Genomic DNA, 19172 nt, shown 5'->3' on the forward strand with positions numbered 1-19172 from the left:
CTCGAACTGAGCTACGACTGTGGATTAAGAGAGCTAACAGCGCCACGTATAATTGGTAACTCTACTATTATAGTGATTTTATTTTGACGAAACAAAATTGCGCGGGAAGTATAATAATACGATTTTATAATGGCCTAATCTCTTTAGGATAGGTATTGCAGTCACAAGTTTATCACACACTGGTTGTTGAAAGTTATTAGACGTAGTTATGTTGTAGTGTGGTATATTAGGGAGGATTATTGTGTATGTATTGCTATCATTATGTATCTAAAATCAATGGTTATAGATGGCTTTAAGTCTTATGGACAGAGGACTGAAATTAATGGTTTCGATCCTCTTTTTAATGCCATAACTGGATTAAACGGAAGTGGAAAGTCAAACATACTGGATTCTATATGTTTTTTGCTTGGAATATCCAACTTAAGCCAGGTGAAGTAACCGTTTAGTGTCGAAATCTCTTACGTTTCAGTATTTATTCAATTAGATGATAAGTTAAATGGTCATTTAACGTAGTTTCCATATATGGATACTATTTAATGGGATATGTATTGGTAACTTGATTGGAATAAAACAACTCATCTCATTCAAGCCACATTTCTCTTGAACTTTTTTTTCCAGTTTTACCATTACGTACACCAGAGGCGTTTATGAAAAAAAGAAAAGAGAAGTTCATTTTGATTTACATAAACCTATAAATTCTTTCTTATCCAAGTGTTTACTATGTTGCTTATTGTTATTACTTTACGTTCTCATCATACCAAACTAGTAAAACGTGTGGAATTTAAGAATAATCAGACTGTATTTATTTCATTTTTTTTCATTTAACAAGAAAATTTAACCTCAAAATCCATTTCTGTACATAATAAAATCAGCGTTGTTGAAGTCCAATTACAAACAAGATAACCTTTTTAAAAGGTCTTTTGAAACTATCAGATGCACCTTTGAAATAGCATAATAAATGACTGTCATTTATTCTGCTATTTCAAAAGTGGCTTTGTACTCTCTTCACTCATTGCTCGAAAACCAGGAGTGAATGCCAAGTGACAAATAGCATAATAAATGACAAAGTTATTTATTATCCTATTATGACCATGTATTGAGAATTTGTTGACTGCAGACACTAGTAAACAGGAGAAAGAGAATTGCAATACTACTAGATGGAGATTTAATTTTATGGAGGGTGGGTAGAGGACATTCATGGAAGTTGAGAATGAACTGCCAAGAAAAGAGTTTTTTGTAGGGCAGTGTGTGTGATTGGAATTGACTACCCTTGGAGGTTGTTATATAGGTAATTTGAATTCATTCAAGAACAGATATGACAGCTGGTGCAAGTAATATGTAGCCTCCCTTGATGAGTCTGACTCTCTGGAGTTATTTGGTAATAATAATCATTCTAGAATCAAATGGATAGCATGATTGGTGGCTGTTGCAATGTTAAACTTATTAAGTATGCATGAAATATCCCTGAGACCAGTACCTTGTAGTATTCATAGTGAATTTATGGAGACAATACACGTGTTAGAATAATTACTTTACTTATCATTAAGAAAGTAACATTCAATGTTTTGACCTCTGTATTGAGATCATTATCAGGAACACATACATATGTACAGGATATAAGCTACGTGACAGTATGCTTTACAAAAGTAAGATGAATCTAGATGTTTGTTAATCATTTACCCTAGCCTGACCTCTGGTGAAAAAAAAATTACATTAAACAATTTTGTATTAAGATTTTCTTCTGTTTGGGGTTGTTCTGAATGCCATATGGATTGAAGATGGGTCCTCCAAATTCTTGGAATAATTAATCCTTCATTCTTGTTCATGCCCTCCAAATATGAGTGATGTGTACCACCACTACTTAGTTATCTAAATTCAACCTGTTATTTCTAATGGCACCTGAACTGGCAGACAATTATTGCTCCTCTAAACATTTCTATATATAATCACTATTCACTTTTCCACCTTTCCAGCTTATTCAGATCCTTCTGATGAGCCAAAACATCAGCACAGTTAACATTCCTATGCTTCATATCATCTACAAACAACTGAATATTTCCTTGTAGTTCTGTGACAATATCATTCAAATAAAGACTGATCAGTAATGGTCCCACTTTTGAACTCCACTTGGAGCCTTCCTACTTCTAGACAGTGCTCCCCCATACCATATATAACTGATATTTATAAGAAAGCCAGTTACCAGTGCAATCTACTAAACCAGTGTTTCTCAAACTATGGTCCACGACGATTGGACAGGTGGTCTGCAGGCAGACTTAAATTAATTAAATAAATATATATTTTTTAATTATCTAAAATTAAAATTGAATAAATAAGTAAAAATTATTGAAATCAAATGGAGACAAAAAAAATATCGCCAGAAGGCAAAAGCAATAAAACTATATTGTTGTTCACTTCACCCTTTTAACAATAATAAAAGAGGGGTGAAGTGAACAATAATTTAGTTTTATTGCTTCCCTTGCTGTTTTGAAGTGAACATGTGTTATCCACATTTTAACCAATGGCTTGTTGTTTATTGATTTTTATTCTTGAAGGTTTCCCTCCTTCAACCAAGGCTCAGTATATCTTGAGAAGTGCTAAGTGATACTTGGACATAGTGTGTCCTGAGTTAATCCCAGTATTATATATTTTTCAGAAAAGTTTTTTAATAATGGAAAAGTAGCTTAGAACTAGGACTTTGAAAAGAAGGGCAAATGAAACAGGTGATGCTAACCTTAATTGTGATACAAGTGTTGTAACAGTGAGTAAATCTGATACTATTAAAGTAGAAACAAGCAGTTCATAGAAAAAATACAGTAGGAAATATAACAGTTCATGTTTGGAATTCGGGTTTACTTGGTGTGGAGATGAAAGTGAACAGAAACCTCAATGTGTTTTGCGTTATGAAGTGTTGTTGAACGAGTGCATAAAACCTGCGCAACTCCGACATTTAGAAACTGAACACTGTGATGTGAAAAATAAGCCAATTGAATTTTTTCAGCGACACTTAGGGACATGAAATCACGGGAAAGATATAGTTCGGCCATGGGTTCCATTAATAGCAAGGCACTGGAAGCATCCTATCTTTTAAGTTTACGCATAGCGAAAACAGGGAAACCTCATTCTCTCAGAGAAAATTTGCTACTTCCAGCTATAAAAGATGTGGTAAAAACGATGTTTGGCAACAAGTTACTAAAAGAGGTTGATTTGATTCCTCTTTCAAATGACACTGTCAGTTGCAGAATAAATGATTATGGCAGGTGATGTAGAATCTCACTTAATCGAAAGAGTTAAGAGAAGAGTCCTTGTTATGCGTTACAAATAGATGAGACTATTGATGTTACAAGTGATGCGCAGTTAGTATGCTTCATAAGATATGCGCATGATAACAACATTCATGATGAAATTCTGTTTTGTAGAACTTTGCCATCCCGAACAACTGGAGAAGAAATATTTCGCTCTCAATAATTACATAATACACAAAGGGATCCAGTGGGAAAAATGTATAGGCTTCTGTTCGGATGGACTCGTGCCCTTACAGGCAGGCATAGTAAGGTGATTTCTATGGTCAAGGAAGTAGCTCCGGATATGAATTGGGTACATTGTTTCATACATAGAGAAGCATTAGCCTCCAAAGGAATGCAAGCAGAATTTAAAACCATGCTATATAACGCTGTAATGCTAGTTAATTTTATTAAAGCTTGATTAAATAACAGCTTATTTTCAGTACTCTGCGATGAAATGGGCTGTGAATATATACAACTTTTGCTTCATTCTGAAATTCGCTGGCTTTCCAGGAGCAAAGTACTGTTAGTACTTTGCTCCTGGAAAGCCCTGGAAAACAGGGGGTGCTTAAGGGTCAAAGCTGTATAACTGACAGGAGACCTCCACATAGCCTTTAAAAGAATGCGGAGAACCGACCAGGGCTTCTGACCTAATGTCCAATCCTCACCTTCTCATGGTGCACCCGGTTGGGTATCTACTTTGATACTGAACGAACGAGGATGGGCTGGCAATTTGGGATTTAGCTGACCAAATTGTATTCTTATTGGTTAAACCAAAATAAAAAATGATGGTACAACATGACAAAATTTCATGCCGGCTGGGGCATCGCCCGGTTAAACAAGGCCCCCGTTGTTTTCGCCAGGGAACCAGGGCAAACAGCGAAAAGTCAGCTACTGGAACAAATCTGAAAACAAACCCCAACTCAACATCACCAGAGTTAAAGATTGGTACTATCAACGTAAGAAGCCTGAATGGCAAAGAAATGGAGCTAGCTGAGGAATTAGATAAGTACCAGAACGACATAATAGGGGTGACTGAAACAAAAAAAGACCAAAACTGGTGGGATCTTTCTGAGCAATAAATACAAAATGTTATATTCAGGCAATGACAATCAAGGAAAAGAAGGAGTAGCCATAGTATTCAACACAAAATAGGAGGCTAATCTTCTTGAATGGCAGTCAGTCTCAAGTAGAGTAATGTGGGCAAATATGAGAATGGGGAACTGGTGCCTATGGTCCCACAGAAGGTTCTACTAAGGTAGAAGTGGAGGAAGTTTTTGATGCTTTAGAAAAAGCAACTGACACAATGAAAAAGGAAAGGTTGGTCCTTGTTGGGGATCTAAATAGCAGAGTAGGAAATGATTGTCAGACATACAAAAATATTTTGAGAAAATTTGGAGAAAAGAGCAAAGCTAATAATAATGGCAAATATCTGTTGGATTTCTGCTCAGGACATGGACTGGTTATTACTAACACCTTGTTCCAACATAAAAATGTGCACAAATTCACATGGAGAGAAGAGGCTATGAATAAGAAAAGTCTCATTGACTATGTTATTGTTGATAGTGATGTTTTCTCTCTGATGCAGGACACGAGAGTGTACAGAGGATTTGAAATTGGAAGTGATCACTATTTAGTCTTGAGCTGGATAAAATTGAATTTCATATTGAAAAGAATAACATGTAAGAAAGTTTTAAAGTGAATAAAAGTTGAGCAGCTCTCAGATGTGAACTGTAGACTAAAATACAGAAAGATTATTGAAAAGAAAATGAAAGAGTTTGAGAACAGGAATCAAACCTTGGATAATCAGTGGCAAACTCTGAAGAAAACATTGATTGATTCTGCCAGAGAGGCATGTGGTGAGGTTGTATGCAAGGATAAAAAAATCAGAACTCCCCGGTGGACAGGAAGTTAAAGAGGCAGTGAAGGAAAAGAAGAAAGCATATCAAAAGTTCCTGGCAAATAAGTCGGCTTTTACTCTTACAGAATACAGAGACAAATGTAAGAAAGCTAAACAGTGTGTAAAACTAGCTAAAAAAGTCATGGGAGGAATTTGGCAAGAATATGGAAAATAAATATCAAGAAGGTGGCAAAATATTCTGGAGGTTGTTGAAGAAGCTTAGGAATGGAGGAAAGAGTTCTGTAAAAGGAGTTAGAGATGATAAAGGTGACATGAAAACAGGAGAAAAAGATATCCTTAAAGTATGGAGTAATTACTTTGAAAAACTGCTAAATGAAACAAGCAGTGATGACAGCACAGTGATAAAAAACACTGACCAGGCATGCAGTCAGGAATACATATCCATACTTGAAGTAGAAAAAGCCATCAAATGCTTGAAACGTGGAAAGGCAGCAGGAGTAGATGATATTCGACCAGAAATGCTGAAGTTCTTACAGTGGCTGCACTGCATAGTTCAGAAAGCCTGGACAGAGGGATGAATTCCCGACGATTGGAGAAAAGGCATATTACAAGGTGCAAAGAGAGAAGCTATTCAATACGCTGCAGTTATATGGTGTCAATGGGGCATTATATCAAGCAATACTTAGTCTTTATTTGAGTTGTAAGTCAGCAGTTAGAATTGAAGGAAGTACAGGAAGATGGTTTAATGTTAAATCTGGTGTGAGACAAGGATGTACATTATCCCCTCTGTTATTCATTATCTATATGGATCATATTATGAAGGAAAGTGGTATTAAACCTGATATCAAAATTGGAGATGTTAACGTCAGCTCGTTGCGTTATGCGGATGATGTTATACTTCTAAATAAATCCGCTACAAGCAAGATTCTCTGACTAAATTGAATAACTGTTGTAATAGATATGGTATGAAGGTCAGCAATAAAAAGACAAAGACAATGAAAATGTCAACTGTGTTGTGAATGGAGAACCTATGGAACAACTAAAACATTTCGGCTACTTAGGCACGATTTTTACTGAAGATGGTAAATTAAATATAGAAATAGACAACAGAATCAGCAAAGCTGGTATGGTGGGAAGTCAATTGAATAAATTCATATGGAATAAGAGAGAAATTAGTCAGAACACTAAATTAGCTGTATACAAGACAGTGTAGTGTTCAAACCAGTTTTAACTTATGGATCTGAGAGCTGGGTCAGAAGTAAAACACTTGACCAAAGACTAGAGACCGCACATATGAGAGTCCTGAGAAAGATTAGAGGCGTGAACAGATGGCATCAATGGCAATATCATAATTAAAAATGAGAATATTAGGAAAGAACTTGAAATTGTCAGCATCCAGGAATGCGTTAGCAGAGCTAATCTCAGGTGGTATGGTCACTTAAATAGAATGGGAGAGGAAAGATTAGCAAAACAAGTGTTCTCTGCCAGGTTGCCAGGAAAACGACCCAGAGGAAGACCAAGATATAGGTGGATTGATATGGTACAAAGTGCCTTAGACGATAGAAATATAAGATCTGATAATGTTGGAGTCTTGACAGGTAACAGACTGATTTGGAGGAGAATTGTAGATAGGAAGTTAGTAATGATGTAATTTTTTCATGTAGTACTGTCATATCCTGTACACCCCTTGAGGGTACATGGCAGGAATTTGATGATGAAGTACTAACAGGGTTATTTCAATTAAGGACGAAATTTTATTATTTGTAAATGAACATAATTCTGATTTTGCATCACTCCTTGTTGACGAAGCATTGTTATCAACACTATCCTATCTTTCAGACATTTTTTCGAAATTAAATGAACTAAATCTCTCCCTTCAGGGAAATTCTTAAATGTTCTTGATGCCTACGACAAAATAAAGGCATTCAAGAAAAAACTGGTTTTATGGATTAATTATGTAACATACAGACAATTTGCACCTTTTCCAATTGGAATCCTTTTTAGTGGAAAATGATATTTTTGTTGATTCTGAGTTTCTTGAAAGGGTTTGTGATCACCTAAAAAATCTGAAACGGAATTTTGAAACATATTTTCTGAATAACTTTTGTAGGTTCATGATCCATTTCAGGCTTGCAGTCACAAGAACGACGTTTCGTTATCGAAAAAAGAACAGTTAATTGAGCTTTCAAGTGACCGTGGACTTAAAATGCAATTCCATGATCTTGGTTTGGCTCGATTTTGGATCTCGCCTTCAGTGAGAGGCGAATTTCCCGAATTATCTGAAGAATGATTGAAAATCGTTATGCAGTTCTCTATAACCTATCTTTGTGGGAAAGGATTTTCATTGCTCCTTCAAATAAAAACAAAATACTGAAATCGTCTTCGTGTGTGGGTGCCGATCTTCGACTGAATTTGAGCAATATTTAGTCATATCCAGCAACTCTGCAAGGGCTGAGAAGCTCAATCATCTCATTAAAAGTAAGTAGTAACATAATTATATCATATTATTTATTTGTTTAATAAAAATTAAAACTTTGTTCAATGATGATACACATTTAATCATTTATTTCCAATTTAATTAATTATGTTTCCATATGTATTCAAAACATGCTTTTAGATTTATGTTATAAATGGCACTGTTTTTCCGAAATGTTGGTAATTCCTATTAGGTTTTTAAAAAGATTACGAAAAGTCAAAATGACGTATAGAGAAATAAATTAAAAACACTGTGTTTATTTTTCAAGTAAAACTTTAATTCCAACATTCTAAAATGTTATTTTTCTTGCTTTTCTGTTCGCAGTATCATCGATGACATTGTTGAAGTCTATATCATCTATGTTCATTTGCTGTTTTATGGAGACACTAAGGCAAGATAAACGCCAAAAAAGTGCTGCCCGGGGCAGATATCCCCCCCCCCCCCCAGCTACGCCTCTGTAACTTAGTGGTCCGTAGAATTGTTTTCAGCATTTTACTGGTCCTTGGCCTTAGAAAGGTTAAGAAATGCTGTACTAAACTAATATCCAAACCCATATGACACAACTTAAAAACCAACTTGTCATGTGGCATCCTGTTAAGTGCCATTGCAAAAAAAAAAAAAAAAGACAGTGTATTACACTATATACATTGCTCATGTTACTCTTGGATAAAAGGTAACCAGATTACTAAAACAAGAGTGCCTTTTAACAAATCCATCTTGGCCTGCATAAATAATGTTATCATCACCTGTCTAATTCTGCATACAAGTTACTAATTTCTCCAAAATATTAACAACTACAGAAGAAATACAAAGTGGCCGATAGTTTGATGCCTCCTTTCTCCCATCACCTTTATGCAATGACACTATCTTACTCTCCTTACACTCTCAAAACTTTTCCCATTGCAAGACTTTCAATTAAACAGCCAAATTAATGGTACAGTCAGTTCCACAGTTCATTCCCTTAAAACATGTGATAAAATTCTCTAATCCCCATGCCTTACTGACATTTAGTGTACTTAGTTTTCAGAATACATTTCACCACTCCTTAGCCTTCTAGGAAGCTTGCTGAACCAGGATGGAACAACTAAGAAGAAAGTGACCATAAAATAGCCCAGCTGTCATCTGCATTGGTCACTCAAGTCCCATTTCCATCTAGCAAGATAATCTATGCAGTATCATTTTTTCCCCTACTTTCTGCATATAGTGAAAAAAACTCCTTGGGATTTTCCTTGGACTGTTGTGTTAGTCTCCTTGTAAATTCTAATTTTTCTCTCCATACAATGTTAGCTTTCCTAGCCTGAACCTTATATTCGTCATGCAACTGTTTAACTTTAACCACCTGATGAATTATATTGTTTCCATCATTATCATCATCAAATTCCTGCCATGTACCCCCAAGGAGTGTACAGGATATGATAGTACTACATGAAAAAAATTACATCATTACTAACTTCCTGTCTACAATTTTCCTCCAAATCAGTCTCTTACTTGTCAAGACTCCAACATTATCAGATCTTATATTTCTATCGTCTAAGGCACTTTGTACCGTATCAATCCACCAATATCTTGGTCTTCCTCTGGGTCGTTTTGCTGCCAACCTGGCAGAGAACACTTGTTTTGCTAATCTTTCTTCACCCATTCTGTTTAAGTGACCATACCACCTGAGATTAGCTCTGCTAAAGCATTCCTGGATGTTGACAATGTCAAGTTCTTTCCTAATATCCTCATTTTTAATATGATATTGCCATTGATGCCATCTGTTCACACCTATAATCTTTCTCAGGACTCTCATATCTGCAGTCTCTAGTCTTTGGTAAAGCGTTTTACTTCTGACCCAGCTCTCAGATCCATAAGTTAAAACTGGTTTGAACACTACACTGTCTTGTATACAGCTAATTTAGTGTTCTGACTAATTTCTCTCTTATTTTATATGAATTTATTCAGTTGACTTCCTACCATACCAGCTTTGCTGATTCTGTTGTCTATTTCTATATTTAATTTACCATCTTCAGTAAAAATCGTGCCTAAGTAGCTGAAATGTTTCACATGTTCCACATGTTCTCCATTCACAACACAGTTGACATTTTCAATGATTCTGCCTATTTTCATTGTCTTTGTCTTTTTATTGCTGACCTTCATACCATATCTATTACAACAGCTATTCAATTTAGTCAGAGAATCTTGCAGACTTGTAGCGGATTTATTTAGAAGTATAACATCATCCGCATAAATCAAAGAGCTGACGTTAACATCTCCAATTTTGGTATCATGTTTAATACCACTTTCCTTCATAATGTGATCCATATAGATAATGAATAACAGAGGGGATAATGTACATCCTTGTCTCACACCAGATTTAACATTAAACCATCTTCCTGTACTTCTCTCAGTTCTAACTGCTGACTTACAACTCAAATAAAGACTAAGTATTGCTTGATATAATGCCCCATTGACACCATATAACTGCAGCGTATTGAATAGCTTCTCTCTTGGCACCTTGTCATATGCCTTTTCCAAATCGACAAAACTTAAATACAGATCTTTGTTATATTCCCATGCTTTCTCGACTATTTGTCGTAAAGTGAAGATCTGATCCTGACAGCCTCTGCTTGGCCTGAATCCAGCTTGTTCTTCACCAAGCTTTTCTTCCACAATTCTTCTCAACCGTTTCTCAAGTATACTTGCATAGATCTTGCCACTAACATTCAGTAGGGAAATACCTCTGTAATTCTCACATTCAGTTTTCTTTCCCTTTTTATATATGGGTACTATGAGAGCTCTACTCCAATCATCGGTAATTCGTCCCTCTGTCTAGGCTTTCTGAACTATGCAGTGCAGCCACTGTAAGACTCTTATACCACCATACTTCAGCATTTTGATTATCATCTACTCCTGCTGCCTTTCCACATTTCAAGCCTTTGATGGCTTTTTCTACTTCAAGTATGGATATGTATTCTTGACTGCATGCCTGGTCAGTGTTTTTTACCACTGTGCTGTCATCACTGCTTGTTTCATTTAGCAGTTTTTCAAAGTAATTACTCCATACTTTAAGGATATCTTTTTCTCCTGTTTTCATGTCACCTTTATCATCTCTAACTCCTTTTACAGCATCCTCCATTCCTAAGCTTCTTCAACAACTTTCAGAATATTTTGCCACCTTCTTGATATTTATTTTCTATATTCTTTCCAAAATCCTCCCATGACTTTTGTTTAGCTAGTTTTACACAGTGTTTAGCATTCTTGCATTTGTCTCTGTATTCTCTAAGAGCCCACAAGCTGACTTATTTGCCAGGAACTTTTGATATGCTTTCTTCTTTTCCTTCACTGCCTCTTTAACTTCTTGTGTCCACCAGGGAGTTCTGATTTTTTAATCCTTGCACACAACCTCACCACACGCCTCTGGCAGAATTAATCAATCTTTTCTTCAGAGTTTGCCACTGATTATCCAAGGTTTGATTCCTGTTCTCAAACTCTTTCATTTTCTTTTCAATAATCTTTCTGTATTTTAGTCTACAGTTCACATCTGAGAGCTGCTCAACTTTTATTCACTTTAAAACTTTCTTACATGTTATTCTTTTCAATATGAAATTCATTTTTATCCTGCTCAAGACTAAATAGTGATCACTTCCAATTTCAAATCCTCTGTACACTCTGGTGTCCTGCACCAGGGAGAAAACATCACTATCAACAATAACATAGTCAATGAGACTTTTCTTATTCCTTACCTCTTCTCTCCATGTGAATTTATGCACATTTTTATGTTGGAACATGGTGTTAGTAATAACCATTCCATGTCCTGAGCAGAAATCCAACAGATATTTGCTTATTATTAGCTTTGCTCTTTTCTCCAAATTTTCCCAAAATATTTTTGTATGTCTGACAATCATTTCCTACTCTGCTATTTAGATCCCCAACAAGGACCAACTTTTCCTTTTTCATTGTGTCAGTTGCTTTTTCTAAAGCCTCAAAAAATTCCTCCACTTCTACCTTAGTAGAACCTTCTGTAGGGCCATAGGCACAAATAAGTCTCATTGTCTAGTTCCCCATTCTCATATTTGCCCACATTACTCTACTTGAGACTGCCTGCCATTCAAGAAGATTAGCCTCATATTTTGTGTTGAATACTATGGCTACTCCTTCTTTTCCTTGATTGTCCTTGCCTGAATATAACATTTTGTATTTATTGCTCAGAAAGATCTCACCAGTTTTGGTCTTTTTCGTTTCAGTCACCCCTGTTATGTCGATCTGGTACTTATCTAATTCCTCCGCTTGCTCCATTTCTTTGCCATTCAGGCTTCTTATGTTGATAGTACCGATCTTTAACTCTGGTGATGTTGGGTTGGGGTTTGTTTTCAGATTTGTTCCAGTAGCTGACTTTTTGCTGTTCACCCTGGTTCCCTGGCGAAAACAATGATGCCCCAGCAGGCATGAAATTTTGTCATGTCGTACCGTCATTTTTTATTTTGGTTTAACCAATAAGAATACAATTTGGTCGGCTAAATACCAAATTGCCAGCCTATCCTCGTTCATTCAGTATCCAAGTAGAGGACATTTTTCATTTGTTTTAATGCTTGTTTTATTTCATCTGAAGTGAATGTGGGAATGAATTCTCTATGCAATGGAGAAGTTATTTATATTTGATATCAATGGAACAAAATATCATGGATGAAATTAAAAGGTGCAAGATTGGGTGGGAAGCATTTGGAAAATTACATTCAATATTCAAAAGCCAACTACCATTATGCCTGAACAGAAAAGTTTTTAACCAATGCATTCTTCCTATACAGACATATGGCTGTGAATCATGGACGCTAAATGCAAAGGAAATTCAAAAATTAAGATCAACACGATTTAGTATGGAAAGAAGTATTATTTCTATCACAAAATTGGATCACAAAAGGAATACATGGATAAGAAATCAAACCAAAGTCTCTGACATCATAGGAAGAGTGAAACATCTGAAGTGGCAATGGGCTGGGCATATTGCTCAAAGACAAGATCAGTGATGGACAAAAGAAGTACTGGATTGGATTCCACGAGAGGAAAAACAACCGACACCGACCTAAATCATGGTGGATTGATGATATCATGAGATTTGTAGGAATGACATGGGAAAGGAGAGCCATGGACAGATAGTTTTGGAGTAATCTTGGAAAAGCCTTCATCCAGCAGTGTATTGACAGTGGCTGATAATGTTGATGATCATTGCTCAACATAATGTCTCATTTACACCATATAGCTAACATTTTGAAGAGCTTTCCTCTTGAGGAAAGCTCTTAAAAAATTTATAGATTTATAGCTCTTCAAAAACAATAGATGATGCATTGTTCTGTATAATGGTCCAAATAGCTCATATGATTGTAGTGTTTTGGAAAGCTTTTCTGTTCCTTTTCCAGATCTACAAAACTTAAATACAGATCCTTGTTTCCCACAGTTTTCAACTATTTGTCGTAAAGTGAATATCTGATCTGGTAAACCTCTGTTCGGCTGGAAATCCAGGTGGTTCTTCTGCAGGTTTTCCTGCCACAACTTTTTTCAAACTCTTTTGAAGTATGCTTGTATAAATCTTACCTGGAATGCTTAGTAGAGAAATTCTGTAATTCTCACAATCAGCTCTGTTTTTTAATTTTATCTTTATTTATTTTTTACAGATGGTAACTATGAGAACTCTACTCCAGTCATCTGTAATTTGACCTTCTAATAAGGTCCTTTAGAATTATGCAGTGTAGCCAATGCAGAATTTTTATGTCCATTAAGCATTTCTGGTTGAATATAATTTATTCCAGCTGCCTTTCCAGATTTCAAGTTTTTGGTGACTTTTTTTCCACTTGAAGTATTGATATGTACTCCTGTTTGCATGCCTCCTCAGATTTTCTACTGCTGTTGTGTTTAACAGTTTCAAATTAAACAGTCTTTCAAATTAATTACTCTAGACATCTAGGATATCCTTATCTTCATTTTTCCTGTCACCATTATCATCTTTGATTGCTTTTATAGTACTCTTTCCTCTGGAACATTTTGCCACCCTCCCATGATTTGTTTAACTACTTTTACATATGGCTTAGATCTTACAGTTTTCTCTGTATTCTTTTAGGACATCTGGTATGCTTTCACCATGGTGTTCTTATTTTGCTATCTGTACAGACAACTTCATCACATATCTCCTTAGCCAAATCAGTCAATGTTTTCTTTAGAGTATGCCACTGCAACTCCAAGGTTTGGTTCATTTTTTTTGAACTGTTACATTTTTTCTTCAATAATATTTGTATAGTTGAGTGTATACAGTTTACCTGTAAAAGCTACTCAACTTTAATTCTTATTAAAACTTTAATACATTTCTCTATACATTAATACATTTAATACATTCTGAAATTTCAGTGTGATATTCATTTTTATCTTATGAATTGATGGTCACTTCCAATTTCAGTTCTGTTATACACTCTGATATCCTGAACTACAAGATGTTGCTATCAACAGTGACATAGTCACTGAGCCTTCTTATTTCTTTCATCTTCTTGCTTCTTGGAATGACTAAGGATTTTTTATTTTATTTCACATATTTTTTAGAAATTAGTTTTTTACATTATAATGCAGAGAGGACCACTGCACCCAGTGGAATTTATCTCCATATGTGCATATTCCACACATAATTCATTTTTGTGAATGACTTTTTGTGAAAAACTATGTTTTCTGCTTTCTTCTTCAAGATATGGTATTTACTTACAGGTAGATTTATTGTTAAACATCTTAAATAATGCTGAAGTACCAGAGGATTTTGTACTTTGGCCATGTGTTGAGGCTGAAGTGCTGGGAGAACATCATGATTGGAGATTTAATGGAATATTTACAGCATTACGAAAGGATTAAAAACTAATTTTAATGCTTACAATATTTTGTCTCAGTAACTGAGACATCTTCAGGGATTACAAATAACTCTTGTAACACACTCAAATACAACACAATATTAAGCGAAACATGCGATTTCCTATCTAGGTGGTGTGCCCTCTATGGGTGGCCTAGGATGCAAAGTGGGACCTCTGATAATTAATGTTTCCCAAATTTTTATCAACCAAATTTTTATTTAAATTTGGTTGATTTCTGAGTGTTGCTACAGATTCTAAAACAGTCATTCTTTTTTGAATTTACTATGGTAGAGCATGATGGTTTTTCTCCAGGAGATCCTGTGGGGTGTATCCAAAATATGGTCTGCAATGCCAGATTGACCATATTGATTGCAGATGTATGATTTGTGTTCTCAATGGATGGTTGCTGATCTACCTGCAGGAACAAGGTACTTTATATACTCCAGTCACCGAGAGAAGAGGGAGCTGATGTTTGGTAGAAAGGATAAGAGTAGCAAGTTTATGGTGGGGATTAAAAGTTGTGTAGAGGTTGTACTTTTTTAAGGACCTGGCTATTTTGCTGATGTGCCATGGATGTAGGGGATGATGATGGTGTTTCTGAAATCCAATCTGATGTTATTGACTTTCTGACACTAACGGAAAATAAGCGGAAATAGGCAATAACATCAGACTTGACGTCGCCAATATCCTCTCCCATTCATTGCACCTAAAAAAGTAATTTATCTTCTTGCCAACTTGCTGCTCTTAGAAAGTTATGGAAAGAAAAAAGTATCATCGTCACCAGAGCGGATAAGGATAATGCTACGGAATATAATTGAAAAATGGATATTATTCTCCAAGATTGCACTACCTATATCCCACTAGATCGATCATCTATCAGTGGCTTTTTTAACAGGCACTTAAGCACCCATGGCCTTCCAAGTGTCCTTAGACTTGCTGACCATTATACGAGGATAAGGCTGTAACCTCTATGCCTCTAAGTATTCTTGTCTATAAATTGCGCGTGTTCTACTAGCCAGTTTGTTTTGAGGAATGAAAAACCCGAGTTTCTGGGAGAAAAAACTTTTCTCTACCTCTGTATGAGACTGGCTAACTCATCTTGCTAACTGAGCTTCAGAGGCTCATCCCACTAGAGCACGACCCTATGTAAACGCAAGTTAAAAAATTAAAACACTTAAAAAAGTATCCTCCTAGCTGCTGGACATTACAAAAAAACTCAAAACCTTTTTCTTCCCTAAGACCTATAGTAGATGCCACTGATGCACCATGCTACAAACTGGCAAAGCAGGTGGCTAACTCTTACTTTCCCCTCACTGAACTTACCACATCCTATATAGAAGAACTCTACCCATTTTAAAATGTTGATTATAAATCTTACTTTAAATAATACAGATATATTGATAAGGTATGACATCACCTCGCTGTTTACCAGTATTCCCCTAAATGACACCTTAACACTCTTAAAAAACATTTTACCTTATGGTATCTTCCTTCTGATATATTTTCCTTTGCCATCAATTCTGGTTATTTTTCTTCGAAGAACCAAATTTAAAACAGAGAAAACTGCTATGGGTTCCCCCACTTTCCCAATTTTTACATGGAATATTTTGAAAAATGAGCCATAGACTCTGCCTTTCTCAAACCTTCTATCTGGCTAAGATATGTATATGATGTGTTCTCTATTTGGCCTCATGGCCTAGACACATTAGATTCCTTCCTCAGTCTACACTCCTTCCTCAGTGACCTCAATAGCCCATATCCAAGAATCCAATTTACGATGTAAAAGAAAAATAACAATAGTTTACCCTTCCTAGACTAGTAACATGCTTTCCTAACATGTTACTAGAAAATCCATTCACACAGGCAGATACATTCACAAACTCTCCCATCCCACCCTCTCAACAATATGGCATTATTAAAACTCTAACCAAAAGAGTCCACAATCTTTGTTCCAGTGGAACCACCTTTCAGCCGAACTCAACCATGTACATAACACCTTCCTTTCCGATAGCTACAGTGATTACAAATTAACAAAATAATCAGTTCCTCCCCCATTCCCTCGCCATCTGTTCAGAAGGATTTTAGAAATGCCATCACCATCTTCTACATCCCTTGCACATTAGAAAATGTAGCCAGGTCCTTAAAAAAGTATAACTTCTACCTCTACAAAGATCAGCTCCCTCCTCTCTGAGTGCCTGAAGTATATAAAGTACCTTTTACTACAGGCTGGCTGGCTTCGGACAGACAGGTAGATAAGCAACCATCAGTTTAGAAGAACACAAATCATACATCTGTAATCATGATTGCGATCAATCCGACATTGCAGACCATGTTTTGGATACACCCCACAGGATCTATTGGAGAAAAACCACCATGCTCCACCATAGTAAATTCAAAAAAGAAAGACTGTTTTTATAATCTGTGGCAGCACTCAGAAATCAAATGAATTTAAATAAATACAGTTGCATAAAACTTCCCAAAATTTGGTAAACATTAATTATCAGAGCTCCCACTTTACATCCTTGGCCATCTTCAAGCACCCCAAGAGGGTGCACCACCTAAACAGGGCTTTAGAGTTACCCATGTGTTTCACTTAGTATTGTGTTGTATTTGAGTCTGTGTTACAAGTTTTTTGTAATCCCTGAAGATGTCTCAGTGACTGAACATAATATTGGATGCATTAATAGTTATTATTCCTCTCGTAGTGTTTTAAATATTCCATTAAACTTCCAACATGATTTGTACTTTAGCCTGTTCTCTTATTTTATATTTATAAAAATTCTACAGTTTTGCTGATAATACATTGCATTTTTTATTTTCTGTTTGGCACATCTTGCATTACACAAACCACTGAAACTAGAATCACTTTTATAACCCTGAATTTTTTTTTTCATTTTTTTTTTTTCAAATCATTCTCATTCATGTTTTGAGTGCTTGTACAACCCCAATAGTGTCTTATTTCCATCCAGTCTTTCTTTTGACAGTACCATTTCCCAGACAGAATTGCTATTCTCTTTTTGGGGGTGTCTGTAACCTTAACTTTCTTGGCATAAACGTATTACCTCCTTTTCATCCAGATGTTTTGGATTGGTTTTGCTCATACTTCTGAACCAATACTGACTATAGAAATTGCAAACTTGATATTGTTTGGATATTTGGTGTGGTGTTTCTGAGAGCTTGCTAAAAATCTAACTTTGCACAGAAGAAAGCAGTGATTTGATTCTCTCACCATTTCATTACATTCTCTTTCACATGGGCATGCATTTTTGACATCTATTTTCATCATCACTGTTTATGAGAATTGGCATTAGTGTACTCTCCTTCATCATCATCACTCTTTTCTAAAGGCTTACATTATACCTATTAAGTATTCCTTTTACAGTTCAACTCCAAGAAGAAGGAAAACAATTTTTTTTTTTGTTCATTTCCTCTACTACTGTCCTATGAAATACCCTTTGTCTGTTATGTGTTTCTGAAGTTGTTGTAGGCTGCTCAAGTCAGTGTTAACTCTTTTGACAGTGTCAATGTAATCATCCAGTGAATATGCTGTCTAGTAGCTGATTTGTTTACTTGGGTGATCTTTAATAATGGGTTTGTACATAGCCTGATATCTGAGAAGAATGTTGATCCTATGATTATATACCAGTGAACCATGACAGTGTAGTTTTTCCCTTGCCACCTTAGGATTCATAATTATTGTGGTTGTTCTTTAGAGAGCGTAAGGTTTTTGTTTCAGATCTAGGAATGTTGCAACAATGACAGTATTCAGATTCCACTGTCATATCAAACATTACTCATTCACTTGTCTTCCATTCATAACACATTTCAGAAGTACATTCCGCTCACTGACCATTCCATGTTAAAAAAAAAAAAAAGAAAGAAAGAAAATCTATTGCTCGCTTTCATCCTAGCAGCAATGCACAATCTTTTTCAGCATTTGCTCTTAATTTAACCTCTGAACTTTAGTTTAATATCATCATTGGTAAGCAACTAGTCTCCATCCTTCATCACTCCAGTTCACTGTATTTCTGCAAGTGATGAAAAAATGTGCTTAACCCTAACTAGTAATTATTTGTATGTACATTCTTCAGTTGATTTTGCATTGTTAAAAAATCTAGGAATCAAATCTGGAATTGAAAAACAGGTTTATAAAACTTCCTGCAATCAGTGACTAGAATCATAACTGAAGTCCTAAAGAACTGACTTTTCTTCTTGACATATGGGGAGTGTGTTTTCACGCATGAAAAAAAAATTTAAAAAAAAAAAAAATATATATATATATATATATATATATATATATATATATATGAAACGTACTATTAACTCGGGGTTGGGATATGTTCATTTTTCTAAATTAACTGACTTAAACCCGAGAATTATAACACAATGACATTTATTTGAAAAAAACGCAACATGTTTCGACAAGAATGACTTCTTCAGGCGATAAGAACATAGAAAAGATAATAAAAGACACTTAAATTAACATTGACACACTCCAAAGCTATACAATTACAAAGCCATAATGTTCGACTGTAAATTACAGTTATTATGAGCTTGAACTACAGTCCGAGTTATATATATATATATATATATATATATATATATATATATAAAAATAGTGAAAGAAGCGAAACACCTGGATAAGGAGCCAGACTCACATCACTGATATCATTCTTCACCACAAGTAACTA

General features: G+C 35.5%; 1 protein-coding gene across 3 annotated transcripts in view; it reads left to right on the plus strand.

The window, feature by feature from the left end:
• Positions 1–118: 118 nt before the first annotated feature.
• The window catches only part of SMC2 (structural maintenance of chromosomes 2), a 555382-nt gene continuing 536328 nt past the window's right edge, over positions 119–19172 (plus strand). For 2 of the 3 annotated variants that reach the window (XM_090401108.1, XM_090401106.1), the window contains exon 1: positions 119–429. In XM_090401108.1, the coding sequence (XP_090257234.1) occupies positions 262–429 (168 nt within the window). In that variant the 5' untranslated portion in view covers positions 119–261. Of the gene's footprint in view, positions 430–7485; positions 7621–19172 lie in introns of those variants that run through there. The other variant, XM_090401107.1, reaches the window with a different exon arrangement.

This window comes from Typopeltis vanoorti, chromosome 12 (genome assembly GCF_054136105.1).
Source record: "Typopeltis vanoorti isolate ZY-2024b chromosome 12, IOZ_Tvanoo_1.0, whole genome shotgun sequence".
Classification (NCBI taxonomy): Eukaryota; Metazoa; Arthropoda; class Arachnida; order Uropygi; family Thelyphonidae; genus Typopeltis; species Typopeltis vanoorti.